We start from the raw sequence: 27,803 nt of genomic DNA, 5'->3' as shown, positions 1-27,803 counted from the left end.
TTAATTTGGAGATGCTAGCGGCGTTTGGATCAGGAAATTTGCCTGATTTGGACGAGCAGTGTGACGAATACTAGCAACACTAAGGGATACTATCATCTCAAAGCCGATACTGAGCAGTGACTTGTATGCACATAACCAAATTAATCATTATGTCTACACATATCTCCATACAAGCAGCGCAGAGCAATGTACAAACACATGCGTATATATAAGTAGGCAATTATTTGTGCAAGTATCACTCACATATACACGCGCATATGAGAAGCTATATACGTGCATCTGTAGTTATAATTTTATAGCTGGTAACTAAGTAAATTCTAGAAACGCCTAGAAGTATGGAACGAGGAAATCGAGGAGTATAAAAGAGTACAATCTGAGCAATCAAAAAATCAGTTTGATTTAAGTACGCTATCTGTTGAGCAGTAGAAGTGTTATTGTGAAGTACTTTAATAAACGCCATTTTGCATTGTTGAATAATGGAGTTATTTATTCAAGAATTTAGTGATTCGAACGTTAACAGAAGGTTGGAAATAAGTGGAATTTCACTAAAATCGTTACAATATTTTGAACTCTTTATCAAAAGATCTTAATGAAAAACCGAAAAATGAAAGTGTTATTGCGAATAACTCTTGTCAATAAATGACTTTTTGACTAGGTAGGCAATTGCAAAGTAAAGTCCTCTGCAAACGAAAATCATGCTCTACAAGTCACTTATAGTACCCGTCCTGATATATGGCGCAGAAGCGTGAACCATGACAACATCAGATGTACTCCAGCGGGTTGGGAGCAGTGTGTGCATCTTTACAAAACGGCACAATTCAATCGAATAGTATTCTAAGACAATATAATAAAATACTTTGCAAATCTTGAATTGGTTTTGGGTATTATATTTGTGCGGCAGAATATTGCAGAATATTACACAAAACTCTTAGTGTGCATTGAAATACACAGAACAGACATACAGTCAGGGCAAGTTGCACACTCTGGTTAGGAGGCTTAGCTTAAACCCGCGGCAGGTATGCCTCTCGTAAGAGGCGACTAAAATTCCCAAATGATTCAAAGGGTTGTGAAACAACCTCACCTATCCGTGGCGAATCTTGTTTCCTTAGGAAGCATTCAGATACGCAGGGAACACAGACCACGCCTACATTTTTACTCGTTTTATTTTTTTCGTTACAATAAATAAAAAATCTATTAGGTTTTTGGAACTTCAAATGCCAAATTATTCTGTATAGATACTACTAAATATTTAGCGATAGTAGAAAATTCTTCCATCAGCACTTAAAATAGAAATTTATTGCACTGTGCCACCTAGGTCATAAAGAAAGGTTGTTGTTGTTGTTGTTGTAGCAGTGCTTCGCCCCACCTAATAGCCGCGACTGATCACAAATTGTCATCAATCATAAAGAGAGGTATTTTGTAACACTAGGTGATATTTCATGTTGGGCATTAATTAATGAACTAATGATTAAAATGGAAATTATATATGTATTATATAATAATTAAATTATGAATTGACTTTAATTCCTTTGACGTTATTGGTCGCCGTGGTGTGATGGTAACGTGCTCCGCCATCCACACCGAAGATCCTGGGTTCACGCCCCGGGAAAAACAACATCAAAGTTTTAGAAAAAAGCTTTTTCAATTAGAAGAAAATTTTTCTAAGCGCGGCGCCCTCGGAAGTGTTTGGCAAGCACTCCGAGAGCGTTTCTGCCATGAAAGGCTCTCCGTGAAAACTCATCTGCCTTGCAGATGCCGTTCGGAACCGGCATAAAACAAGTAGGTCCTGTCCCTGTTCTGTCCCGCCAATTTGTAGGAAAAGGAAGCTCGGCCTAAAATCTCTTCGAAGGTTATCGCTCCTTACGTGCATTTTTATTTTTTATATTGGACGTCATATTTTGTAATAAACTCTTCATGATAATATGCATCTAACCTATTCTTATATCTTAAAACAAATGCGTTTCTTTGATTATCTGTGTTTTTTACTTATTCAGATGTAAAGAAAATCTTGAAGATGGCAAACAACTTAAACAACAAGGCAACAAACTCGAGTGCGATATTTGTGGTAAATGTTTTAGACGAAAAAGTTCTTTAAGGCATCATAAACGACTTCATAGCGGCGAAAAGCCTTATAAATGTGATATTTGTGAAAAGCGGTAAGTTTTCTTATGTAGTATTTACACTGGGCCAAAAGCGTCAGTTTGGGTTCAAAAATCCAAATGCGACGCTTTTTATAAATAATTTTAAAGCATTTCATCGCATTTGACCTGAAAGTATTTTAAGCTAGTGCATTTTCTTGCGATGCATTTATGTCCTGGCAGTCGTGTGCGAAAGGTTGAGAAAAAAGCGAATGAAGCGGACTAACATTAAATCCCCAAACACAAAATTCCCAGCTAAAAAAAAACCCTAAAATCATCAACCCCAACACGAAATCTGCGCACATTTTTGGGCAATGTCACAAACTCGCAAAAACCAAAAAAATGTTGGGTTAGGCTAGGTTGAACTGGCCGGTCCATGAGGACCTCGCATAGCCTGAATAAGTCCGTAGTGTTACCAGAAGTTTGTTTTAACGACCAAACTGAAAAATCCTATCAAAAGCCAGGACCTATGTTATAAAATAACTCCGTCCTCTTGGCTGATAGATGTATACATAAAGTCCAAGACTTGCCAAAGGCAAGTCGGTAGACACCGCATTGCATAGGGTGATAATAAGCATAGAGAAATCCCTGGAATATAAGGAGTATGCTCTAGGAGTTGTTGTTGTTGTTGTTGTAGCGATTAGGTTACTCCCCGAAGGCTTAGGGGAGTGTTATCGATGTGATGGTCCTTTGTCGGATACAGATCCGATACGCTCCGGTAACACAGCACCATTAAGGTGCTGGCCCGACCATCTCGGGAACGATTTATATGGCCACATTAAACCTTCAGGACATCCCTCCCTCCCCACACACAAGTTCCATGAGGAGCTTGGGGTCGCCAGAGCCTCGTCTGTTAGTGAAACGGGATTCGCCGCTCGAAGGTGAGGTTGACAATTGGGTTGGAGAAGCTATATATTGCGCTACACAACCCCTTGAATCCCATGCTCTAGGAGTCTTCTTGGACATTGCCGGGGCTTTCAATAATGTTGCAAAATGGGCGATTATGGATGGTCTTAAGTACATCCTGCCTTAATCAGATGGATCGGCTGCATGTTAAATTGCAGAAAGATTACATCACAATGGGGATTGTACGAGGCCACGAAATCAGAGGACAGGGGCACGCCGCAGGGAGGGGTGCTATCACCTCTGCTGTGGACGCTGGTCATCAACCAACTGCTCTGGCAATTCGATAAGGGACCCGTAAAACTTACGGCTTACGCAGATGACGTTGCAATTGTCATAAGTGGAAAGTGCCTTCCAACGATTAGTTCTTTGATGGATCGGGCGCTTCGGGATATTCATACCTGGGCATCTAATGTCGGGTTGAAAGTCAATGCGGAGAAGACGGATATGGTCTTGTTTACAAAGAGGTACAAGGTCCCAAATCGGACCAGGCCTAAGTTAGGAGGGGTGACCTTAGAGGAGAAACCTTGCACAAAATATCTAGGAATCATCCTAGACAGTAAGCTGTCATGGAAGCTCGAAAGTGGAGGAGAGGGTGAAGAAGGCCTCAACGGCACTCTATGCATGTAAAAGAATGCTGGGGTGTACGTGGGGCCTATCGCCCTCTCTTTCCCACTGGGTTTTTACAGCGATTGTAAGCCCTATTCTATACTATGGAGTTCTTGTTTGGTGGAAAGCCACACAAAAAACAACATACCTCAAAAAATTAGAGGGGGTATGCAGACTATCGATGCTTAGCATTACGGGAGCCCTGAAAACAACCCCGACGGCTGCACTGTATGCCATTCTGCACATCCCACCTGTAGACCTGGTAGCAAAGAACAAATCGTTAACGACCGCAACCAGGTTCGGTGCTTCGGGGCAGCTTGAACGCCGACCATATGGCCATAGTAGTATAGCGTCATCAATCACAAAACGAACAGACTACAATATTCCCTATCTGCGCTTCGAGGGAGATCTTAAGGCCACAATAGAGGTGAACGGTTGGCGCAAGGGTGCGCAAATGGCGGACGAGGCGATACATGTGTACACCGATGGTTCCAAAGTAGTGGAAGGAGTAGGGTCTGCGGTATGCTGTGCTGATCCGGAAATAAGCAGCCTACAGGCTGCCGGATTACTGTAGCGTTTTCCAGGCGGAAATATTAGCCGTAACCAAAGCAGTAGAAACCCTGGAAGAGAATAGCTTAAGCTGCAACCGTGTTAACATTTATATTGACAGTCAAGCAGCAATTAAGGGCAGTAATCTCGCATAGCACAGCATTAAATTCGTGTTAGAGTGTAAGCAGTCTCTGGAGAGAATCGGGACAGGGAGAAGCATACATCTATATTGGGTCCCAGGGCATATGGGAATAGATGGGAATGAAAAAGCGGACAAACTAGCTAAAAAGGGCGCATTCCTAGAAGCTTGTTCCGTAGATGTCCCAATTAGATTGGGCGAGATTAAGCGAAGGCGACAGGTGCACATGATCGACCAAGCGGGAAAGGCGTGGGTTAAGCGCGGGGCTGTAAAGTGTCGAAGATTATGTGTAGGTCTTACAACCTTAGACTAACACAGTTGCTTCTATCATTAAAAAGAGAGGACTGTAGACCCATGACGGGTATTCTGACTGAACACTGCCTTGTGGCGTCACATGTCTTTAAATTAGGCTTGGTCAGTGATGGCAGATGTAGGAAGTGCGGGTTGGAGGAGGAAACGATCGAGCACGTTCTGTGCTCGTGCCCTGCACTTGCCAGGCTAAGACTCCAGCTATTAGGAGTGACACAGCTGTCAGATCTAGAAGCAGCAAGTTGCTTAAGTCCTAGGAAGCTTCTAGTATTTGCCAAGAGGACGGAGTTATTTTATAACATAGGTCCTGGTTTTTGACAGGGTTTTTCAGTTTGGTTGTTAAAACAAACTTGTGGTAGCACTACCGACTCAATCAGTCTATGTGAGGTCCTCATGGACCGGCCAGTTTTATTTATTCACTTGCTTCAATATCGCCAAATATTTTATTTTAAAACTTTCTTACTGGGGCGTTATTTTCAAGTTTTATTTTTATTTTAAATGCATGGCTACATGTATACCTATGAATTTTTGTTACCTTAATTGTAATAAATACTAACGAAAAACTAAGCAAAGCAGCGTGTTATTTTAATATTGTGTAACAATTTTTGCAGGAATAGAAATTGTGAGATAGGCAGCCTTCAACAAAAATCTCAGGTAACCGTTTTTAAACAAAAATTCTGAGATCCGACGGTTTTGAAAAGATAACCCAGATATAGTTACCTTCCACTCAGCCGGCGCAATAGTAACTTGAGCAAAGTTGTTCAAACGCTAAATAAAATCCTGGCTACGGCCTTGGACGCAACATTTACTAACATTTAGATGGAGATGATTTAATATACACCAATTAGAGAGATTATTTAAATCAGACTGAAGACTAGAACAGTCAATTGTATTTTGAATTTTTAGGAATAATTTAACATCATCCGCAAACATAAGACAATCCGCAGTTGAAAATTGATCAGGAAGGTCATTAATAAATAATAAAAAGAGGAGAGGCCCAAGATGTGTACCTTGGGGGATACCTGACCAAGCATGTATGTAAGTTTGAGATCTAGAGGATTCCATTTGGGCGAAAAGTTTTCGTCCCATAAGAAAAATTGAGAAAAAATCTAGAAGGTTTCCGTTAATACCGAATGCTTTGAGTTTTTCCAAGAGAATGGAGGTGTCTACCTTGTCGAATGCCTTAGAAAAGTCAGTGTAAACTACATCTAACTGTGCTTGGCTCTCAAAGGCGTTAACTATTTTGTTTGTAATTAAGATCAGATTTGAAGAAGTTGATCTCGAGGGTACAAATCCGTATTGATGTATAGAGATATATGATTGAACGTGATCGTATAGTTTAGCTTTGATCACGTGATCGATGATTTTTTTTAAATTACTTTGTTTCACAATGGGTCTATAGTTAGATACGTCATTTCGGTTACTCGATTTGTAGACTGGCAATATTGTGCAAAGCTTCCAAGAGTGTAAAAAGATACCTTTACTTAAGCACTTATTGAATAATATAGCGATGGGAGTAGATATGATTGAGTTACGAGAATCAACTATGTTGTCGGATACAGTACCATCGTAAGACAGGGTAGTTGGAAACCCACAACTTTTCCGTTTCGTGTTGATGTATTGCCAAAAACTTTTAGGATTTTGTCTCAAGTTGGATTCAATTCTAAACATATATTGCTTGTAGAGAAAAATTTCAAACAATCAAAGTCCTTTCTTAGACGGATGAAGACTAAATAATCGGCCTCTGAAGACGACGATAAGCCGTGTAACATGATGATAATGTGGTAGAATAACTGGGCGTCTAGCTGTGACTGGCAATATGTGGCGTCGATTCTGCCATTGACTAGACCATCGACATCTAAAAATGGCGTGAGTTGATATAGGTTAGGTTAGGTTAAAGTGGCTGCCTCCGCTGTCCGAGCGGAGACTCACGTAGGCCGTTGTGGCCCGTTATGCTATCACGCGGGGTTCCCTATTTCCTGTTACGCTACTTTTCGAAGAAGAAGAAAGTTTAGACCCCAGTGAGGCTAAACCAGCGCGTTTGCCTAATGAAACGCAAGATGTCGTTTGGGTTTATAGATTCAAGCTCCGCAAGGCACCCAAAGGAGTGTCTGTGGAGGCATTGGTACCGGGTTTTTGACAGTGCGGGACAGTGGCACAGATAGTGCTCTACGCTTTCTATCTCCTCCTCGTCCCTACAGCTGCGGCAGATGTCATTTGTCTGCAGGCCCATATAGGCACCGTGAGTGCCCATGAGACAGTGACCTGTAAGAAGGCCTACTAGTGGGCTTATAGAGATACGGTTTAACAATATCACCGTTTGCGATCTCTTTCCATCCAGCTTAGGCCAGATTTACATGAATATATTACATGTACGTTCCTTGGCCCATCTGGCGTTTGCCTGATGCGTGAAAAGAGATCGCAGGCAGTGTTTGCAAGTGTTTAGAGGAGGGCGGGCCCAACCCGCGGATGTTATTGTTTGCAGGTTGGTGCCTTCCCTAGCTAGCTCATCCGCAGCGCAGTTTCCCGAGATGGCACAGTGCCAGGAACCCATATTATACTTAGACTGCAATTTTCAGCTAGTTTGTTGAGGGTTTCTCTGCACTTCAATGCCACTAGTGACGAGGTGTTACTGCATTGCAGGGATTTTATGGCAGCTTGGCTGTCAGAGAAAATTGAAATAGAATTGGTCACCTGCAGGTTAGTAAGAAAGAGAGCTGCTTCCCAGATAGCTATGAGTTCAGCCTGAAAAACACTGCAGTGGTCGGGTAAGCAAAAGCTCTCACTTAGATTGAGCTTCTCCGAGAATATTCCGCTGCCGACTCTGTTGTTTAGTTTAGAGCCATCTGTAAAAACGGAGATTTCGTGAGATCCCGGCTCCTCGCCGTTTGCCCACTCGTTCCTCTCTGGGATTCTTGTGGAAAATGGGTTGTCCCAGCAAGGGGACGATGTTGTATGGTCCAATTTCAAGAAGGACCAAACCTGCGGTCCCTCCATGGTTCGATAGCGTTGAGCCTTGCCGCGTTGCAGGAGGCACGGTATCTACCATATAGATCAGTTGGGAGAAGGAATAATATGGTTTCAAGAGCTTTGGTGGGAGTGGAGGGGAGGGCACCGCTGGTAAGCATTGCCGCCGTCCTCTGCACTCTCGTTACTTTGCTCTTGTTAGATTCGATATCGATTGCCGTCCACCATACGGTGGCGGCGTAGAAGAGTATGGGTCTCACCACTGCCGTGTAGATCCAATGGACTATGCGTGGCTGGAGACCCCACCATTTTCCAATTGCCGACTTACAAGCGTAGAGAGCCATTGTGGCTTTCCTGGATCGTTCCTCCACATTTCGCTTCCAGTCAAGCTTCCTGTCTAGAATAACTCCGAGATATTTAACCTCGGTAGAGAGTTTGATTTCCCTCCTATTTAGGGACGGGAGGGTAAATTCCGGTATAATGCGTTTGCGGGTAAAAAGCAGATCTCAGTTTTTTCACTGCTGATGCTGAGTCCGCATTCCCTAGACCAAGTGTTTGTTAGATTAAGAGCATTTTGCAAGAGTTCGCCAAGTACCGGAAGGTGTTTGCCGGTAACTGTCAAGGCTATGTCGTCGGCATATGCAATGACTTGGCATCCGGTGGGCTGTAGTATAGATAACAGAGCGTTCACCGTCAGGTTCCATAGTAGAGGAGAAAGAACGCCCCCTGGGGGGTTCCTCTGTTGGTATACCTTATTAACGATGAGCTGTCCAGCTCAGAGATAATGATTCTCTTGTTTAGAAGGAGCTCGACGAATTTCACAAGAGGCTCTTCCACCCCTAGTGAACGTAGAGATTTTGTGACCGCTGCTGGGAGAACGTTGTTGAAGGCTCCTTCTATGTCGAGAAATATACCCAGCGTAAATTCTTTAAAGGCAAGACCCTTCTCTATCTTAGTAGTGATAGCATGTAGAGCTGTCTCTACGGATTTGCCCTTAGAGTAGGCGTGTTGGTTGTTGGAGATTAGTGGCTTATTTGCCGATCGTCTAATATATGCGTCCAGCAACCGTTCTAGAACTTTTAGGAGGAAGGAGGTCAGACTTATTGGTCTGAAATCCTTTGGACAGTTGCCCGATATCCTGCCTCCTTTGGGTATGAAGACTACCTTTGCCTTGGTCCCTTCCGTGGGGATATAGACCAGATTGAGGCAGGCCTTGTAGATTTTAGCTAGCAGCGGGCTTATAAGATCGCTTGCAGCTTGCAACTCAGCGGGAAATATTCCATCCATTCCCGGAGATTTGAAGGGTTTAAAGGACTTGTTGCCCATATAACTCCTTTTTCGCTAACTATGTGGTCCAGGGGTCGAAACGGCCCTCGGTTAGATTGCATGTTTAAGAGGTATGGTTGAGAGGTGCAGCCTGGAAAGTGAGTGCTGACCAGGGTATCTAGAATTTCCGTACTAGAAGTGGCCCATTCTCCGTTCGCTGTGCGAATGCAGCTGGGAGGTATGGGGTTTTTGGAGAGGACGTTTCGTATGCGATTGGCCTCTTCTGGAAAGATTTTAAGGCTTCCTTATAATGGAACAAGATTCCAGTGCGCTTAGCCTCGTTAAACAGTTTTCTGCTGTTTTTCCTCTGCTCGGAGATTTCTTGGTTCCACCAATAGGGTTTCTTTTTGCCCCTTACCCTAATCTCCGGGCAGGCTGCTGTGAAGACAGCGTTACAAGATTTGGTGACAAGATCTACTGCTTCTTCTATTTTGGACGATGAGTCTAGCTCACCGAGAGAAGCAAATGTTGTATCTAAAGGAGGCGCTTCATCAGTTCTTAGCGGTAGGCTCGACCTACCGTGAGAAACGTTTCTTAGGAGAGTAGAGGATAGGACTTTTTTATAAAAGTTCCAGTCCGTACGTCTCCTATTCCTGTAAGCCACCCTAGGCGGTGTACTCAAAAGCATAGTAAAGGTGATATACATATGATCAGAGTAGGAGTTTTCGTTGGAAACTCTCCAATTTTCGACAAGGTCAGAGAATGGCCCTGAAACTAGAGTAATATCTAGAACCTCCTTTCTATTTGAGGTGATAAAAGTTGGTTTGTCTCCAGAGTTGCATATACTTAGATTGTTGTTAATAATAGAATCAAAAAGAGACTCACCCCTAGTGTTAATGTCGGTAGAGCCCCAAGCGGTGTGATGTGCGTAGGCATCGGCTCCGATTATTATCGGGCACCCTTTACCATGGGCCTCCCGTACCGCTTTGCAGAGTCGGTCCTGTACAGACGTTGGGCGATCGTGCGCCAGATAGGCGGACATCAGCCAGAGCGTTCGGTCCTGTAGCTCGAGGCTAATACAGGTAAAGTCCTCGTCGCTAAAAAGAGATAGGAGAATAAATACTAGAGTTTTCTTTATTAGAATACAAGATCTGATTCTACCTGCCACGGGCGGTGTCACCAGCTGGTAGTCCTTAGAATAGAGCCCACAGACCTTGCTGCCAACGACCCAAGGCTCCTGGACTAGAACGACGTCCTCATCTGTTGCGCTGAGACGTAAGATTAGGGCAGCCGAGGCTGCCTTAGAGTGGTGAAGGTTTATCTGAAGTACCTGCGCGCCCGTTAAAGGTCGGCTTCAGCATCGACGTTCATCCTCTGCTGATCCGCAACGTCGGATGCCTCCTCTACGATAGTATCGTCGAATTCGGCATCCGACGGGTCGGATTCCAGCAGAAGATGCTCGCCCATGCCAGTAAAGAACTGGCCCGAAAACTCTGATACCGAGAGTGTATCGCTCTTGGCATCCGGAGTGCTGCGTGCCAGTTCGATATCGGCCCCATGTTCACTTAAGGTGTTGCATGGGTCCCTGAGATTTGTTGTGGTGGTTGCGGATTCGCTCGAGGCCGTATCCCCACCTACCAGATCTCCGGGCGCGGAGGTGGTTCCTTCATCAGGGCCAGGGGCAGCAGATCCACTCGGGGTGTTTCCGTCTAACTCCTCGCTCTGAGGTACACGCTCACCTTCGTCCGGTGCTTCTTCTTTAGTACCATCCCTTCGAATCTTCAACGTGATGGAGTAGAAGCCGTAGCTTAAAACTCCACCACATTCGTCAAGCTAAGGGAGAGAAGCCTCGTTTATGATGAAACCAACATAACGCTGCTTCGCCCTTGTCTCGCCGACCCGGACTACCCTCCAATCACCCGAAGGTAGCCCCTTATTCGATTCTGCGATGGTTTCTAAAATCTCGCCAGGATCCGCTATGCCGTCTGGGACCCAGGCCCAAGCTCTCGGTCTGTTCGGAATTTCTTCCAAACCGACCGCATCCAAGCTGGCCCAGGTCACAGCTGTCCTAGCGAAGCTATGGCGAGTTTGTATAGCTTGCAAGAGCGCTCATCGGCGCAGGAAACAAGCTTCACCCTGCCCTGGTGCCAGCCGGCATCACGAATAGTGGGAGCCGGCCCCGGATACTTGGTCATGATGTCCTTAAAGATCTTGAGAAGGCCGTTAAAGACATCCTTCCAGTTATCCGGGATCATGTTCCCATGGGGGTGACCGCGGTTCAAAACCGCCAGCGTAAAGTTGGCCTTAGGCGCCTCGCTGAAGGTTTTGGTCAGGGCAGGGGGAGTAGTGGCCGAAGGCTTGTGCCTTTTGGGAACGCTCGAGGCATTTCCCATAGACCTTTGTCTTTTAAAGGCCGGCATCTTCGGGTCAGAAGATTGTTTGGTGGCAGAAGAGGTAGTCCTAGTACCTTGGGGATGGGGTTGTTATTGCTGCTCTTCTTGGCAGCAATAATCTTCCTGGCCCAGGCCAGAGAACTTTTTTGCTCTGCCGTCAATTTACGCTGGGAGAGTTGCCAAATCTCTCAACGATTTTGGCGGCAGGCAGTGTTTGCAAGTGTTTAGAGGAGGGCGGGCCCAACCCGCGGATGTTATTGTTTGCAGGTTGGTGCCTTCCCTAGCTAGCTCATCCGCAGCGCAGTTTCCCGAGATGGCACAGTGCCAGGAACCCATATTATACTTAGACTGCAATTTTCAGCTAGTTTGTTGAGGGTTTCTCTGCACTTCAATGCCACTAGTGACGAGGTGTTACTGCATTGCAGGGATTTTATGGCAGCTTGGCTGTCAGAGAAAATTGAAATAGAATTGGTCACCTGCAGGTTAGTAAGAAAGAGAGCTGCTTCCCAGATAGCTATGAGTTCAGCCTGAAAAACACTGCAGTGGTCGGGTAAGCAAAAGCTCTCACTTAGATTGAGCTTCTCCGAGAATATTCCGCTGCCGACTCTGTTGTTTAGTTTAGAGCCATCTGTAAAAACGGAGATTTCGTGAGATCCCGGCTCCTCGCCGTTTGCCCACTCGTTCCTCTCTGGGATTCTTGTGGAAAATGGGTTGTCCCAGCAAGGGGACGATGTTGTATGGTCCAATTTCAAGAAGGACCAAACCTGCGGTCCCTCCATGGTTCGATAGCGTTGAGCCTTGCCGCGTTGCAGGAGGCACGGTATCTACCATATAGATCAGTTGGGAGAAGGAATAATATGGTTTCAAGAGCTTTGGTGGGAGTGGAGGGGAGGGCACCGCTGGTAAGCATTGCCGCCGTCCTCTGCACTCTCGTTACTTTGCTCTTGTTAGATTCGATATCGATTGCCGTCCACCATACGGTGGCGGCGTAGAAGAGTATGGGTCTCACCACTGCCGTGTAGATCCAATGGACTATGCGTGGCTGGAGACCCCACCATTTTCCAATTGCCGACTTACAAGCGTAGAGAGCCATTGTGGCTTTCCTGGATCGTTCCTCCACATTTCGCTTCCAGTCAAGCTTCCTGTCTAGAATAACTCCGAGATATTTAACCTCGGTAGAGAGTTTGATTTCCCTCCTATTTAGGGACGGGAGGGTAAATTCCGGTATAATGCGTTTGCGGGTAAAAAGCAGATCTCAGTTTTTTCACTGCTGATGCTGAGTCCGCATTCCCTAGACCAAGTGTTTGTTAGATTAAGAGCATTTTGCAAGAGTTCGCCAAGTACCGGAAGGTGTTTGCCGGTAACTGTCAAGGCTATGTCGTCGGCATATGCAATGACTTGGCATCCGGTGGGCTGTAGTATAGATAACAGAGCGTTCACCGTCAGGTTCCATAGTAGAGGAGAAAGAACGCCCCCTGGGGGGTTCCTCTGTTGGTATACCTTATTAACGATGAGCTGTCCAGCTCAGAGATAATGATTCTCTTGTTTAGAAGGAGCTCGACGAATTTCACAAGAGGCTCTTCCACCCCTAGTGAACGTAGAGATTTTGTGACCGCTGCTGGGAGAACGTTGTTGAAGGCTCCTTCTATGTCGAGAAATATACCCAGCGTAAATTCTTTAAAGGCAAGACCCTTCTCTATCTTAGTAGTGATAGCATGTAGAGCTGTCTCTACGGATTTGCCCTTAGAGTAGGCGTGTTGGTTGTTGGAGATTAGTGGCTTATTTGCCGATCGTCTAATATATGCGTCCAGCAACCGTTCTAGAACTTTTAGGAGGAAGGAGGTCAGACTTATTGGTCTGAAATCCTTTGGACAGTTGCCCGATATCCTGCCTCCTTTGGGTATGAAGACTACCTTTGCCTTGGTCCCTTCCGTGGGGATATAGACCAGATTGAGGCAGGCCTTGTAGATTTTAGCTAGCAGCGGGCTTATAAGATCGCTTGCAGCTTGCAACTCAGCGGGAAATATTCCATCCATTCCCGGAGATTTGAAGGGTTTAAAGGACTTGTTGCCCATATAACTCCTTTTTCGCTAACTATGTGGTCCAGGGGTCGAAACGGCCCTCGGTTAGATTGCATGTTTAAGAGGTATGGTTGAGAGGTGCAGCCTGGAAAGTGAGTGCTGACCAGGGTATCTAGAATTTCCGTACTAGAAGTGGCCCATTCTCCGTTCGCTGTGCGAATGCAGCTGGGAGGTATGGGGTTTTTGGAGAGGACCTTTCGTATGCGATTGGCCTCTTCTGGAAAGATTTTAAGGCTTCCTTATAATGGAACAAGATTCCAGTGCGCTTAGCCTCGTTAAACAGTTTTCTGCTGTTTTTCCTCTGCTCGGAGATTTCTTGGTTCCACCAATAGGGTTTCTTTTTGCCCCTTACCCTAATCTCCGGGCAGGCTGCTGTGAAGACAGCGTTACAAGATTTGGTGACAAGATCTACTGCTTCTTCTATTTTGGACGATGAGTCTAGCTCACCGAGAGAAGCAAATGTTGTATCTAAAGGAGGCGCTTCATCAGTTCTTAGCGGTAGGCTCGACCTACCGTGAGAAACGTTTCTTAGGAGAGTAGAGGATAGGACTTTTTTATAAAAGTTCCAGTCCGTACGTCTCCTATTCCTGTAAGCCACCCTAGGCGGTGTACTCAAAAGCATAGTAAAGGTGATATACATATGATCAGAGTAGGAGTTTTCGTTGGAAACTCTCCAATTTTCGACAAGGTCAGAGAATGGCCCTGAAACTAGAGTAATATCTAGAACCTCCTTTCTATTTGAGGTGATAAAAGTTGGTTTGTCTCCAGAGTTGCATATACTTAGATTGTTGTTAATAATAGAATCAAAAAGAGACTCACCCCTAGTGTTAATGTCGGTAGAGCCCCAAGCGGTGTGATGTGCGTAGGCATCGGCTCCGATTATTATCGGGCACCCTTTACCATGGGCCTCCCGTACCGCTTTGCAGAGTCGGTCCTGTACAGACGTTGGGCGATCGTGCGCCAGATAGGCGGACATCAGCCAGAGCGTTCGGTCCTGTAGCTCGAGGCTAATACAGGTAAAGTCCTCGTCGCTAAAAAGAGATAGGAGAATAAATACTAGAGTTTTCTTTATTAGAATACAAGATCTGATTCTACCTGCCACGGGCGGTGTCACCAGCTGGTAGTCCTTAGAATAGACCCCACAGACCTTGCTGCCAACGACCCAAGGCTCCTGGACTAGAACGACGTCCTCATCTGTTGCGCTGAGACGTAAGATTAGGGCAGCCGAGGCTGCCTTAGAGTGGTGAAGGTTTATCTGAAGTACCTGCGCGCCCGTTAAAGGTCGGCTTCAGCATCGACGTTCATCCTCTGCTGATCCGCAACGTCGGATGCCTCCTCTACGATAGTATCGTCGAATTCGGCATCCGACGGGTCGGATTCCAGCAGAAGATGCTCGCCCATGCCAGTAAAGAACTGGCCCGAAAACTCTGATACCGAGAGTGTATCGCTCTTGGCATCCGGAGTGCTGCGTGCCAGTTCGATATCGGCCCCATGTTCACTTAAGGTGTTGCATGGGTCCCTGAGATTTGTTGTGGTGGTTGCGGATTCGCTCGAGGCCGTATCCCCACCTACCAGATCTCCGGGCGCGGAGGTGGTTCCTTCATCAGGGCCAGGGGCAGCAGATCCACTCGGGGTGTTTCCGTCTAACTCCTCGCTCTGAGGTACACGCTCACCTTCGTCCGGTGCTTCTTCTTTAGTACCATCCCTTCGAATCTTCAACGTGATGGAGTAGAAGCCGTAGCTTAAAACTCCACCACATTCGTCAAGCTAAGGGAGAGAAGCCTCGTTTATGATGAAACCAACATAACGCTGCTTCGCCCTTGTCTCGCCGACCCGGACTACCCTCCAATCACCCGAAGGTAGCCCCTTATTCGATTCTGCGATGGTTTCTAAAATCTCGCCAGGATCCGCTATGCCGTCTGGGACCCAGGCCCAAGCTCTCGGTCTGTTCGGAATTTCTTCCAAACCGACCGCATCCAAGCTGGCCCAGGTCACAGCTGTCCTAGCGAAGCTATGGCGAGTTTGTATAGCTTGCAAGAGCGCTCATCGGCGCAGGAAACAAGCTTCACCCTGCCCTGGTGCCAGCCGGCATCACGAATAGTGGGAGCCGGCCCCGGATACTTGGTCATGATGTCCTTAAAGATCTTGAGAAGGCCGTTAAAGACATCCTTCCAGTTATCCGGGATCATGTTCCCATGGGGGTGACCGCGGTTCAAAACCGCCAGCGTAAAGTTGGCCTTAGGCGCCTCGCTGAAGGTTTTGGTCAGGGCAGGGGGAGTAGTGGCCGAAGGCTTGTGCCTTTTGGGAACGCTCGAGGCATTTCCCATAGACCTTTGTCTTTTAAAGGCCGGCATCTTCGGGTCAGAAGATTGTTTGGTGGCAGAAGAGGTAGTCCTAGTACCTTGGGGATGGGGTTGTTATTGCTGCTCTTCTTGGCAGCAATAATCTTCCTGGCCCAGGCCAGAGAACTTTTTTGCTCTGCCGTCAATTTACGCTGGGAGAGTTGCCAAATCTCTCAACGATTTTGGCGGCGTTGCGGATGTTCCGCTGGTTGCGGACCGAAATCGGGATTCACTTGTTTGCCTTGGAATCCTCAAGGGGTTCAGCCAGCTTTCCAGATAGCATAGCAGCGGTAGAGGCAGTACTTTTGTCCGTGTAGGACTTAGTGCTGTTTCCACCCTGCTGGCGAGAGGTGCCCGGTACGGACGTGAGTTGATATATCGCACTGGATTTTGACAGGCATTTATTTTTCTCAATGGCGTTGATCTCTTCAGCGAAAGACTCGGACTGAACTCTTCGAAGGATTACATTTTCAGCGTCGGAAAGCTCAAAGGCAGTAAGCTCCCCTCTTCTACGAGTATCAGCTCTGGCATTATGGCACAATCGAAAAACCCAGGCGGCCGTTCTGACAATCTTTAAAAAAGACGAAAAATTAGTAAAAAATATAGGATACTTCTCTAAATTTGACAGCATCATGACTCGTTTTGCGGACTCTTCCAAGGCACAATGATCAGACGACAACTCTGAGATTTGTTTAGGCCACTGATGGGCAAAACGGCTCGTATGAGCCTTTTGCTCATACGGGCACGCTTTGCACATTTAAGTGCTAGGTGAGGGACGATCAAGTGCAGGTATGTGGGGCGAAGAACACAGGAAGAGAATAATATACAAACAAACATAAGATTGATAAAGAGAGAGTATTTGGCCTTATACATCTGTTACTGCACAGTGGGTAAAAAGTCATAAATTTTATTTATTTATTTTATTTAACATTTTTTTTATTCACCTCGTTTTTGACCAACAATTAAGTCAATATTTGGGTTGATAGAATTTGCTGCTGCAATGCGCATCACAGATGCGAAATTTACTTCGGAAAGCCTATTTCGTAACTTAGTTTTTGTCAAATTCATTTTCGAAAAGAATTGTTCACATGTGTAAGTGCTCCCAAACATTGAAACTATATTCGCAGCAAAATTTCGCAACTTTGGATATTTCTGCGTATCCAATATTTTGTAGAACCGTATCACATCTCATTCTAAAAACTTGTTTTTAAAGGAGTGGAGCACTGCAATTCTACCAATTCCATTTGTAGTTCTGCCGGGGCTGTTTGAATATTCTGACTGAAAGGAGATACAAACATATCAAACATTCCTTGAAGAGTATCCAGCACTGCAAACCGGTCTTTAAACTGCATCAGTAATTTTTGGATTTTTTCGCAGTATTTTTTAACATCGATAGCATTGTTCAGAGAAACAGCCTTTAGACGTGGAAAGAAGTGACAATTTTTTACTGCGAGCTGCTCACTCCATAATTCGAGCTTTATTTTGAAGCCTCTTATTGCGTCACCTAAATCATATATAAGGTTATCTTTACCTTGCAAAGTCAAATTCAAAATATTAAGATACTCTGTAATATCTGTTAAGAAAGCTAAGTCAGCTATCCACTCGGGGTCATTAAGTTCACTAAATGAATATTTTTTAGAAATCTGCAGGTTATAAAAAAATAAAATTAGTTTCAAACGTAAGAATATAAGCTGGTGGAATATACCATAAAATCTGAGATAAGTGATCGTAACTCAAAAAATCTTTTCAGTGTTTCTCCCCGACTAACCCAACGGATTTCTGTGAAATATAATTCCCGCGGACTCAAGAAGTCCCTTAAACTGGCGGTGGTTTAATCCCTTTGAACGAATTATGTTGGTACATTTTACTACAGTACCCATAACATTTTGGAAACTTAAAGATTTGGCGCATATAGCTTCCTGGTGAATAAGACAATGCACTGCAATACAATCTCGGTTCAATTCGGAAGCAAATTTTGCCTTAAGCCGCCCAACGAATCCTTGCTTGCATCCCATCATCGCTGGCGCGCCATCAGTTGCCACACTAAAGATTTTACTCCAGTCCATTGAGATTCACCACCACTATGTTGACACATATATTTTATAGTCCAATCCTTATTAAAACTGCCTGACTTTCTTTTTAAAGAACTTACACTTATTTCACATTCCAAAGACATTTTCAAAATACAATAAAGCGAATAAACTACGAAACATGTATTTAATAAAAATTTGATGCTCGAATTACAGTTTTTGAACACCGTTATAATATATATAAGCATCATCAACAACACGGCTCATCTTGCTTAATACATATTTAACATTTACCAAGCTATGCGGAAAATAGAGCTGCCACCGCTTTTATTATGTTCAAATATTAAGCGTTTTAGGATAAACTAGCCTTTACCGGCGGCTTCGCTCGCACTAAAGGCCACAAATATGTAATGTCGCTTTTGTGATTCACAACTCGAACTGAATTTTCAGTTGTAATTTTAAAAGTTCCTTTATGATTCAAATCATAAACAAAGCAAGTTTTAAAATTGGAAAAATGGTCGCCGTAAATTAAATACACATGCAACACATGCTCCAACAATTTTTGCAGTGTGGATTTAACGATATATGTATGTGAGCTGAAGAAATTTGAAAATTCCTCTATAATTTGAAATTTATAAATGAAAGCAGTTATGTTTACAATAAAACTGGTAAAATTAGTCATTGTTTATGCGATTGGTACCTTTTTTATTTGTAAACTGATACATTTCTTTCTAGGCTCACGGCAACACTCCCAACAAATCTGAAAAGGGTTTCGTTTTCCCACGATTGTATAAGAAACGTTTTTCTACTACTACTTCCTCTAATGCTAATACTTTAAAAATACTTTTTTAAATACTTTTATGGATACATTGCAAAATGAATCGGCTTGCATATAATTACATGTTTGTGAAAGCGAAATGAATGTCAATAATGCGCTGCTTAACATAAAGCTGGATACATTGGTGCTTTATCGGTAACCGTATCGGTAACCTTTTAACAGCTGATTCGACCAACCTTATGAGAATCAATGCAATCGATTATTGGTGCCGCTAAGGTCGTAACCGTATCGTAGCCAACCAATTGGGTTTTGGTTTACCGTCGTAACGATAAACAGCTGTTTACGTTAGGGATACGGATACAGCGATACGACATACGGCACCAATGACTCCAGCTTAAAGTCGACTTCAGTCTATGGTTATTCCGTTTTTCGTATTTCTTGCCAAAAAATGTATGTTTTTGTTTTCGTACTATTGCAACACAGTTTGGGAGTTGGTTTTCGAGGTTGAGAGAGAATATTTTCATTTCAGTTTTTTAGTGTTTCCGCAACTTTCTTGCGATGAATATCGTTTGAGGCGAAGCGTGCGATATTTCCAATGTATTTTGTTACTCCCCTAACATCCCAAACACACAAACGTCTCACCTAGCACTCGTTGGCACTGAAACTGATTTAGGAGCCGAAAATAGGCCCATCCCTGGTTTAGGCCAATGTGACTCATCTTGATATAGAAATTCAGGACCCATGAACCATCTTGATTTTGGTTCACATTCGAACGATGTACGTGATCGTGTTGCTTCATCTGCTACATTGAAGGCGGTGGGAATCCAGCGCCACTGATTTGCACTCAAAATTTCGGTAACACGAAATGCGACGAATTGGTTGTAGTCTCGATCTGTAGAGCGAATCCAGAGTATGGCGGTTTTGGAATCGCTCCAAAATGTTGTACTATGCACTCGAAAATCATGGCAGCGTTCGAGCGACTCCTTGAGACGGCAACCCAAAACTGCGGCTTGCAACTCCAATTGCGGGATTGTCATACCCTTCAGTGGTGCACACCTTGGCTTTGTACACACCAACGTAACCTCAACTTTATGGCTTTTGTATACGCGTAGATACGCAACAGCGGCATACGCGCAGGAACTGGCGTCGACGAAAATATGCAAGTGTATGTTTTCTGCTGCTGGCAACATAATGGAGTAACATCGTAGCACCGAAAGACGCTTCACGGACTGTAAGTTTTTCCACCATTTGGACCACTGTTCTGCTAACTGATTTGGTATTGGTTCGTTCCATTGTACACGAAACTTCCACAACGACTGCACAAGTAACTTTAGGCTTATTGCTATGTTCGCCAAAAGACCTAACGGATCGAACATTGACATGGCAACGGCCAATAACTAGCGCTTAGTGGGCGATCGTGTACCATCGAAAACATCGTGGGCAATTTTATGGAATCTGAAATGAAATTCTGGGCTGTCGTTAGCAGTGTTCCAAAACATACCTAGTACTTCCTCCATTGTTGCGTGACGCTCCATCTTTATTACCTCGTTGCTGGCAGCAATACCATTGTTTAAATTTTGCTCGACATATTTGTTGTTGGAAACGAAATTGCGTAGTTTAAAGCCAGCGGCGGCGTTAATTTCAATGGCTTGTTTAGTAACCTGGACGGCTTCTTCGATGCTGTTGTAACTTATGACCAGATCGTCGACATACGTGCTTTCAATGACTGCACGCATACCTCTGGGCATCGTTAACTGGAACTTGACGGCGTTAGTATTTTTAATATACTCAGCACAACATGGTGAGCAAATTGCTCCGAAAATCATTGTTTGCATTCTATATGTACGGCTCGTTCTGATTTCCATCTCGCCATAGAAATCGCTGTGCATCCTGATCGGCGTCTCTGATTCGCACTTGAGAAAACATCTCTTATAGCCATTAGTGGTTGAGCTTGCTCCGGACCTTTTAGTAAGACTGAATTCAAAGAGACGGCGTTCGTAGTTGCGGCTGCGTCGAAAACAATACGCAGTTTTTGTGGCTTATGTGGGTTAATTACACCAAAGTGCGGGAGATACCAAGTCGTTGGCCCTTCCCTGGCGGCTTCATCTGGTGTTAGTAGTTTTGCGTAGCCCTTTTCGAAATATTTTTCCATTTCCATTTTGTACCGTCTGGCATAATCTGGATCTCTTAACATGCGTGACTCAATATTGAGCAAACGTTGCTTGGCCATTGCATAGCTGGACGGAAGATTGACCCTCTCCTCACGCCAAACAAGCCAACTTCATACCTCTGACCGAGATATCTCATTGTTTCTGCTAAATCCTTTCTGGCACGCTGATTTTCGTCGGACTCTAAGGCGATCTTACAATTGACCCCACAATTTTCAACGGAAAAGTACTCCTCCACTAATTTATTGAGCTGGCCCAGAGCGTCTGACTGACGGATGTGCAACACCTTTGGAGTGGTTGTCATCTCCTCGCGAAGTGGTCCGTACACGACCCAACCTAACTTTGTATTGATGGCAACTGGTTGGTGGTATCTGGCGGCGACTGTTTGGCTAGGTACGCTTAAGTAGCAATTGTCCAGTCCAAGTAGCAAGACTGGTTGTACGTCGGTGTAGTTATGCACTGGCAGCGTTTGTATATGTGGATGCATCGATTTGTCGAACGACTGTGTAGGCAAATTCAGTCGTTTGATCGTATGTAAGTTTTTGAGCTGATAGCTCTGTCGACTGCATACCCCTCTGATATCGCAAGATACAGTTCTTGAAGGCTCGGTTGTTTGGCTGTCACCATACCATTGTAAGGTTAAAGAATTGCCTCGACCTCAATGAGTGTCACAGAGGACCCCTCGTCGCACATGGCGTAAACCTCCATACTACCATGCGGGCCTGACAGAATAACTGGCAATATTTTAAAAAGACTAGACTCGTAAATGTTTCGGCAGTTAAGAATGTGCTCTCGGTCAGAAGTGCGCCTTGGTGGCGTTTGGCCATCTTGATGTAATAGCTGATGGTGCATACGAGCACAACCATTTATGGCACACACTTTGCGACGGCAACAATCGGATAAACCATGACCCTTTTGAAGACAACTAAAACACATACGTTGTTGTTTTACAAAAGACCACTTACCTGCACAGTCTAGTGAATTAAATTTACGACAACTCGTGATAACATGGGCCTGGCCGCAGCATGGACACTTATGCTGCCCCTCACTACTGTGCAAGACATGACGCGTTGCTCCTCCGCCCTAGGTAGGTTGACGATTGGCGCTTGTATTTTGGCGCCACGATGACGAAAGGGGCTGACTATTGCGAAGCGAATTTTCGGCTACACCAGGCATGATTGACACGACCTTGGCGCGATCGCTCAACCAATTGGCAAATGTTTCCACAGTTAGAAATGGAGAAATGTTGGCGGCGTGTTTGCTCCATTCGAACTGTTTCGACGATGGCAGATTCGATATAAGTTGATCCAACAGAGTTGGGTTCATCAAATGGTGTTCACACTTTGCTGATTTAAAAAGCGCTGATATTTGCGCACTCGATTCGAAAATTCCAATAAATGATCTAGGCGGTTGTCGTGAATGGCCGGAAACTGTTGTACTTTTTGTAGATGTGCACGTATTAACAAATCCTGCCGGCTGAAATTAAATTCCAACTCCTTAACTACTTTGGGCATGTCATCAGGATAAATTAGCATCGATGTAACTGAGCGTTTGGCATTATCTTGCAGAGCCTTTTGTAACCGCATGAGGTTTTGCCTGTTATTGTACCCAAAATCTGCTGTAGTATCATTAAAATTTGCCAGAAATAACGGCCAATCCTCGGGATTACCGTCAAATGTTGGCAACGGATAAAGCCTGGCTTCTAAACGCTCTACAAATTGAAATGCGTTTCTTGGCAACGACGTTGGCGGCTGTGATATGGGCAGAGGCAAATTTGGTACTGATTGTGGCGGCTATGCAACTGGCTGCTGCACCTCAGACGTTACTGCGTTAGCGATATTTATGCCCCTATTACCGTTTACAACTCAACTCTGGTTGGGTTGAAATTTCGCAATTTGGTATTACAGATTACAACTCAACCTGTCAAAAAAAATTTCGGTTGAGTTGTCTAGTCTTACAACTTTTTGTGGCATTGCCGTTTACAACCTTGTGTTGGTGTAGTTGTCAAAGACGTCAAAATTTTACAACTGCTTACTAGCAGTTGTCTCATGCAATTTTGCAGTTGTTTTGAAAAAATTTTACGTTTTAGAAGACGGTTCACCACCTAATTTTTAACAAAAAGTTCAAAGTTGGTATCAAAAGACACGTTTCGAACTCCGATTTAAGAATCCGAAAACAAAAATTGTAATTCTTTGCGACAGCATGACACTGGTAATACGCGTCCAAAAATATTGAGAGAGGTGTCAAAACACGCGAATTAATCTCGAGAACAATAATCCGGTGGCAAAGATACATTTTATCTCTGTCCGGAGATATTTGCAGTTGAAGTTGGCGATTTTCATGTGGTTGTTGTAATGTTGTTGTCTTTTTTCGGTTTTTGTTTAATATCTTTTGAACGAGTTAAAATTTTTCTTTTCTGCCTTTGGATTATTAATACTGATGTCAAGACGCATCGTTTAATACCTCTCTCGATATTTTTGGACACGTATTAGTGTCATGCTGTCGTAAAACATTACCACAAAAATTAAAAATTTTATTTCTAATAAAATCTAATTTCATGTGGTTGTTGTATTTTGCCAGATTTTTTGTACACAGTAATGCAGAAAAGTGTTGGACCCAACCAGAGTTATTTTTACGAATCGCGGCCAAGGCCGCCAACGCACAAAGATGGTCTGTGCAAAAAAACTGTGGAACGGGCCTCATATTTCGGACCCTCTTGGGCCATTTTGTGGGTCTTTGTAAATATCTTTCGAAAGAAATAAAATTTTTAATTTCCGCTTTCGAATCCTAAAAACGGAGATGGAAACCCGTCTTTTGATACCACCTTTGATAAGAGTTAGATGGTGCACGGGCTTATAAAACGTTACAAAAAAAAAAGCAAACAATTTAAAGCCGGTAGTTAAACCTTTTTTAATCAAACAATAATCACCAATTTTGTACACATTTCTAGAAAAAACAACGTTTACACGAATTACATTGAATAACTTTTTGACTTTATGTAGCGACATTCCATAGTTGGACGAGGCTGGCCGCAGTTCGGATGCAGTCAAAATAGGTGAAATTATGCGAGTCCCATTGATACTTATCACTACTCCTGGGAATCCTATTTGAGTAAAATACAATTTTTTCTGTTTGGGTTTTAATCTACTTCGCACAAATACGCTCCTCAATAATATCTAAAACCAGTCCAACACCAAAATCATTATTTTAAAATACGAACGCGTATGCGGAAATGGTCCTTAATTTTGTTTAGTACTGAGTAAAATGCCTCCTTTCAAATCTGCAAAATAACTTCATATGAAACTCATTATTTGTCACTTAAACATTTTCTTACTTGGTGCTTGGTAGTTCCAAGGGATTGGAATGATCACGCGAATGCTTTCCGTATTCGCGACATGTCAGTCACCAACATTTTTGTCATTATAAAATAGATTTCATATAATATTAATAAAAAAATCACATTTGAAAATGCTTAAATTTCTGCCACAAATTGATCAGCTGTTTATTTATCTGTCAAATCATCACTTTCTGAAGTTGGCAACTCAATTCAATTTCAACTGAAATAAGTTGTAATTCGTAATACCAAACAGGAGTTAAGTTGTCTTAAAGTTGAGTTGTTTTAATTACAACCCAACTAAGTTGAGTTGTAAACGGTAATAGGGGCATTAATTCCATTCGCGCCCGTAACTGTTGAACCTTAGATTGGCTATTATTTATTTCGCTTCGTAGCCCTTGTACACTGGCATTTAGGGCTGCAATGCTGGCTACCAAAGATGCTATCGCATCACTACCCACGGTTCCTTGCGGTTGTGTTGCAGAGCTATGCGCTCCGACATTTACGGCGGTAGAATCTGCATCAGAGTCGGAATGTCTTTCCTCATGATCACGTACACTAGTATTCCTATTTCTATTTCTGGTGTTCATCGTTGTATGGCAAATTTATACGATTTACAGAAATAATTTAAAATATGCGGCAAAGTATTTGATGAAATATTAAAATAATTTGTATATAGTGGCTGCGCTTTGCATACTCTGCATAAGCCTGCGTGCACTGATTGTTTGTCCGCTTACTCTGACTCAAACTTGCTGATTGTTTTTCGCTTACTCTGCCCTACATATGCTTGGGCACTTACATATACATTTTTCGACAACCAAAAAATACAATACTTGCCAATATTTTATGTACATATGCATGTAATTGTCTGCACAATCTCCTGATTCTACCGTTCGTACGGTGATCTTCCAATCAAATTTGCGAAATAGTTTCTACTTCCAAATAGCGGCACACTATGTATACATATATCTAGACACACACACTTACAAATGGTAGTGTGTTTTTTGGTAAATTCTAGATATTTTTATTTTACAATACATTTTTTAGCCACGCAAATGTTTAAACAGCGATATGTATGTAGGCAAGATATTTCAAGTTACATCCGATCGTTATTTAATTATTTGTAAATGACAAAATTAAATTTGCAAGCGCGCAATCACAAGTATGTGAACAAGACGATGACGAAAAAAGACAAGATGAAATCACAAAATGGCAGCGAGACGCAAGGCAGGTTAGGTTAGGTTGAACTGGCCGGTCCATGAGGACCTCACATAGACTGAATAAGTCCGTAGTGTTACCAGAAGTTTGTTTTAACGACCAAACTGAAAAACTCTATCAAAATCCAGGACATATGTTATAAAATTACTCCGTCCTCTTGGCAAATACTAGAAGCTTCCTAGGATCTGACAGCTGTATCACTCCTAATAGCTGGAGTCATAGCCTGGAAAGCGCAGGGCAAGAGCACAGAACGTGCTCGATCGTTTCCTCCTCCAGCCCGCACTTCCTACATCTGCTATCACTGACCAAGCCTAATTTAAAGGCATGTGACGCCAGAGGGCAGTGTCCAGTCAGAATACCCGTCATGAGTATACAGTCCTCTCTTTTTAATGATAGAAGCAACTTTGTTTAGTTTAAGGTTGTAAGACCTGCATATAATCTTCGACACTTTACAGCCCCGCGCTTGAACCCACGCATTTCCTGCTTGGTCGATCATGTGCACCTTCCGCCTTCGCTTAATTTCGCCCAGTCTAATTGGGACGTCTACGGAGCAAGCTGCAAGGGATACGCCCTTTTTAGCTCATTCATCCGCTTTTTCATTCCCATCTATTCCCATATGCCCTGGGACCCAATATAGATGTATGCTTCTCCCTGTCCCGATTCTCTCCAGGGACTGCTTACACTCTAACACGCATTTATATGCTGTGGTATGCGAGATTATTGCCTTAATTGCTGCTTGACTGTCAATATACAAGTTAACAGCTTGGTCTATTTTATTCCAGGGTTTCTACTGCTTTGGTTACGGCTACTATTTCCGCTTGGAAAACGCTACAGTAATCCGGCAGCCTGTAGGATCTGTTTATTTCCGGATCAGCACAGTATACCGCAGACCCTACTCCTTCCACTACTTTGGAATCATCTGTGTACACATGTATCGCCTTGGCCGCGATTTGAGCACCCTTGCGCCAACCGCCACCTTTATTTTGGCCTTAAGATCGCCCTCGAAGCGCAGATAGGGAATCAGGTAGTCTGTTCGTCTTGTGATTGATGACGCTATACTACTATGGCCGTATGATCGGCGCTCAAGCTGCCCCGAGGCACCGAGCCTGGTTGCAGTTGTTAACGCTATGTTCTTTGCTACCAGGTGTACAGGTGGAATGTGCCGAATGGCATACAGTGCAGCTGTCGGGGTTGTTTTCAGGGCTCCCGTAATGCTAAGCATTGATGTCTGCATACCCCTTCTAATTTTTTGAGGTAGGTTGCTTTTTGTGTGGTTTTCCACCAAACAAGAACTCCATAGTATAGGATAGGGCGTACAATCGCTGTAAAAACCCAATGAGAAAGAGAGGGCGATAAGCCCCACGTACACCCCAGCATTCTTTTACATGCATAAAGTGCCGTTGAAGCCTTCTTCACCCTCTCCACGTTGAGCTTGGGCCCGGCGATGTAAACTTTCAAAACATTGCTGGATGTTGGACCAATGTATGTAGGGACATTTCCTCTGTTGGCTATCTGCAAATTAGTTTTCAGGATGTAACAAAATAGAGATTCGCTTCTCTCGTTCGTATCTGATCCTCCCCGCGCATTGTGGTGCGCATTTGTATCCGCGCCTATGACCAACCGCCCTTTGCGCCCTTCGTCCTGTACTAGCCTCTTGCACTCCATCGGTGGAACCTTCACAGCATGGGCCATGTAGCAGGATGCCAGGATAAGTGCCCGCTTATTCCTTTGCTCAACGGCCACCACGAGGTCCTCAGTAGTGTAATTAGGCAGCATATATGAATGCAGCTGTTTCCTTGCCATTACTACAGCTCGCACCCGTCCTTCCGTTTGCGCATAGTAAACGCTAAATCCGCACCTTTCCTCCCTATGAGAGCCACGGCTCCTGGATCAGCGCCACGTCAAACGAACCCTCCTCAAGGGTTAGGAGTTCGCTCGACGCCACTTTACTGTGTTGGAGGTTTATCTGTAGGACTCGCAGCACCATTGGGCTGTTTGTCCCCCTCCAGCACCTTCGTCGTGACGTCGCCGTCCTCCCCTTGCCCTTTTGGTTTAGAGTGTTCGAAGCCCCCTTCAGCCTCTTGCAACTGTTGTGCCGGGTGTTCCTCTGTGCGACTCACAGCACCTTCGTGGTGACGTAGACTACCTCCACCTGTCTTTTTTCCCTTACGCTTTTGAGGTCCTTTTCGACTTCGCCCGCTTCCAGCGAGGATGTTTATCCTCGTGACTTCTTTTCCTGAGTCGTATATAAATTTTGCCTGTACCAAAGGACATTTTTCCAAGCTGCGTGTACAATGTATCCTCCGCCTGCTTGTTTATTTGGAAGATGTAGAACTGATTTTTGTAATAAAGAGAATATTGATCTGACCATCAAAGTCAACACATCTTCTTGTTTATTAACTTTTCATGGCAATCCTGCCAGCCTGATCTTAAATTAGCTGAAAATTTGCTCTTAAGCAAAATTAGCTAGATCTTGCTGGAGGAAAAAATCCTGACAGATTTGGCTAAAAATATTAAAGGTCCTGCCAAGTTTAAAACATAGAGAAAATTTTTTTTTGAGATGTTGGATAAAAATCCTG

General features: G+C 44.0%; 1 protein-coding gene across 2 annotated transcripts in view; it reads left to right on the top strand.

Moving 5' to 3' along the window:
* Positions 1 to 27,803, top strand: part of LOC137249204 (zinc finger protein 665-like) — a 146,921-nt gene that overhangs the window by 30,928 nt on the left and 88,190 nt on the right. For both annotated transcript variants that reach the window (XR_010952287.1, XM_067780506.1), the window contains exon 4: positions 1,995 to 2,156. Coding sequence is in view for 1 of the 2 variants with exons in the window: in XM_067780506.1 (XP_067636607.1) it covers positions 1,995 to 2,156 (162 nt within the window). In the remaining variant the exon portion in view is untranslated. The remainder of the gene's footprint in view (positions 1 to 1,994; positions 2,157 to 27,803) is intronic.

The sequence above is a fragment of the Eurosta solidaginis genome, chromosome 4 (genome assembly GCF_040869045.1).
Source record: "Eurosta solidaginis isolate ZX-2024a chromosome 4, ASM4086904v1, whole genome shotgun sequence".
NCBI classification, from domain to species: domain Eukaryota; kingdom Metazoa; phylum Arthropoda; class Insecta; order Diptera; family Tephritidae; genus Eurosta; species Eurosta solidaginis.
The sequence above is the reverse complement of the archived record's forward strand: the minus strand, read 5'-3'. Positions and strand labels throughout refer to the sequence as shown.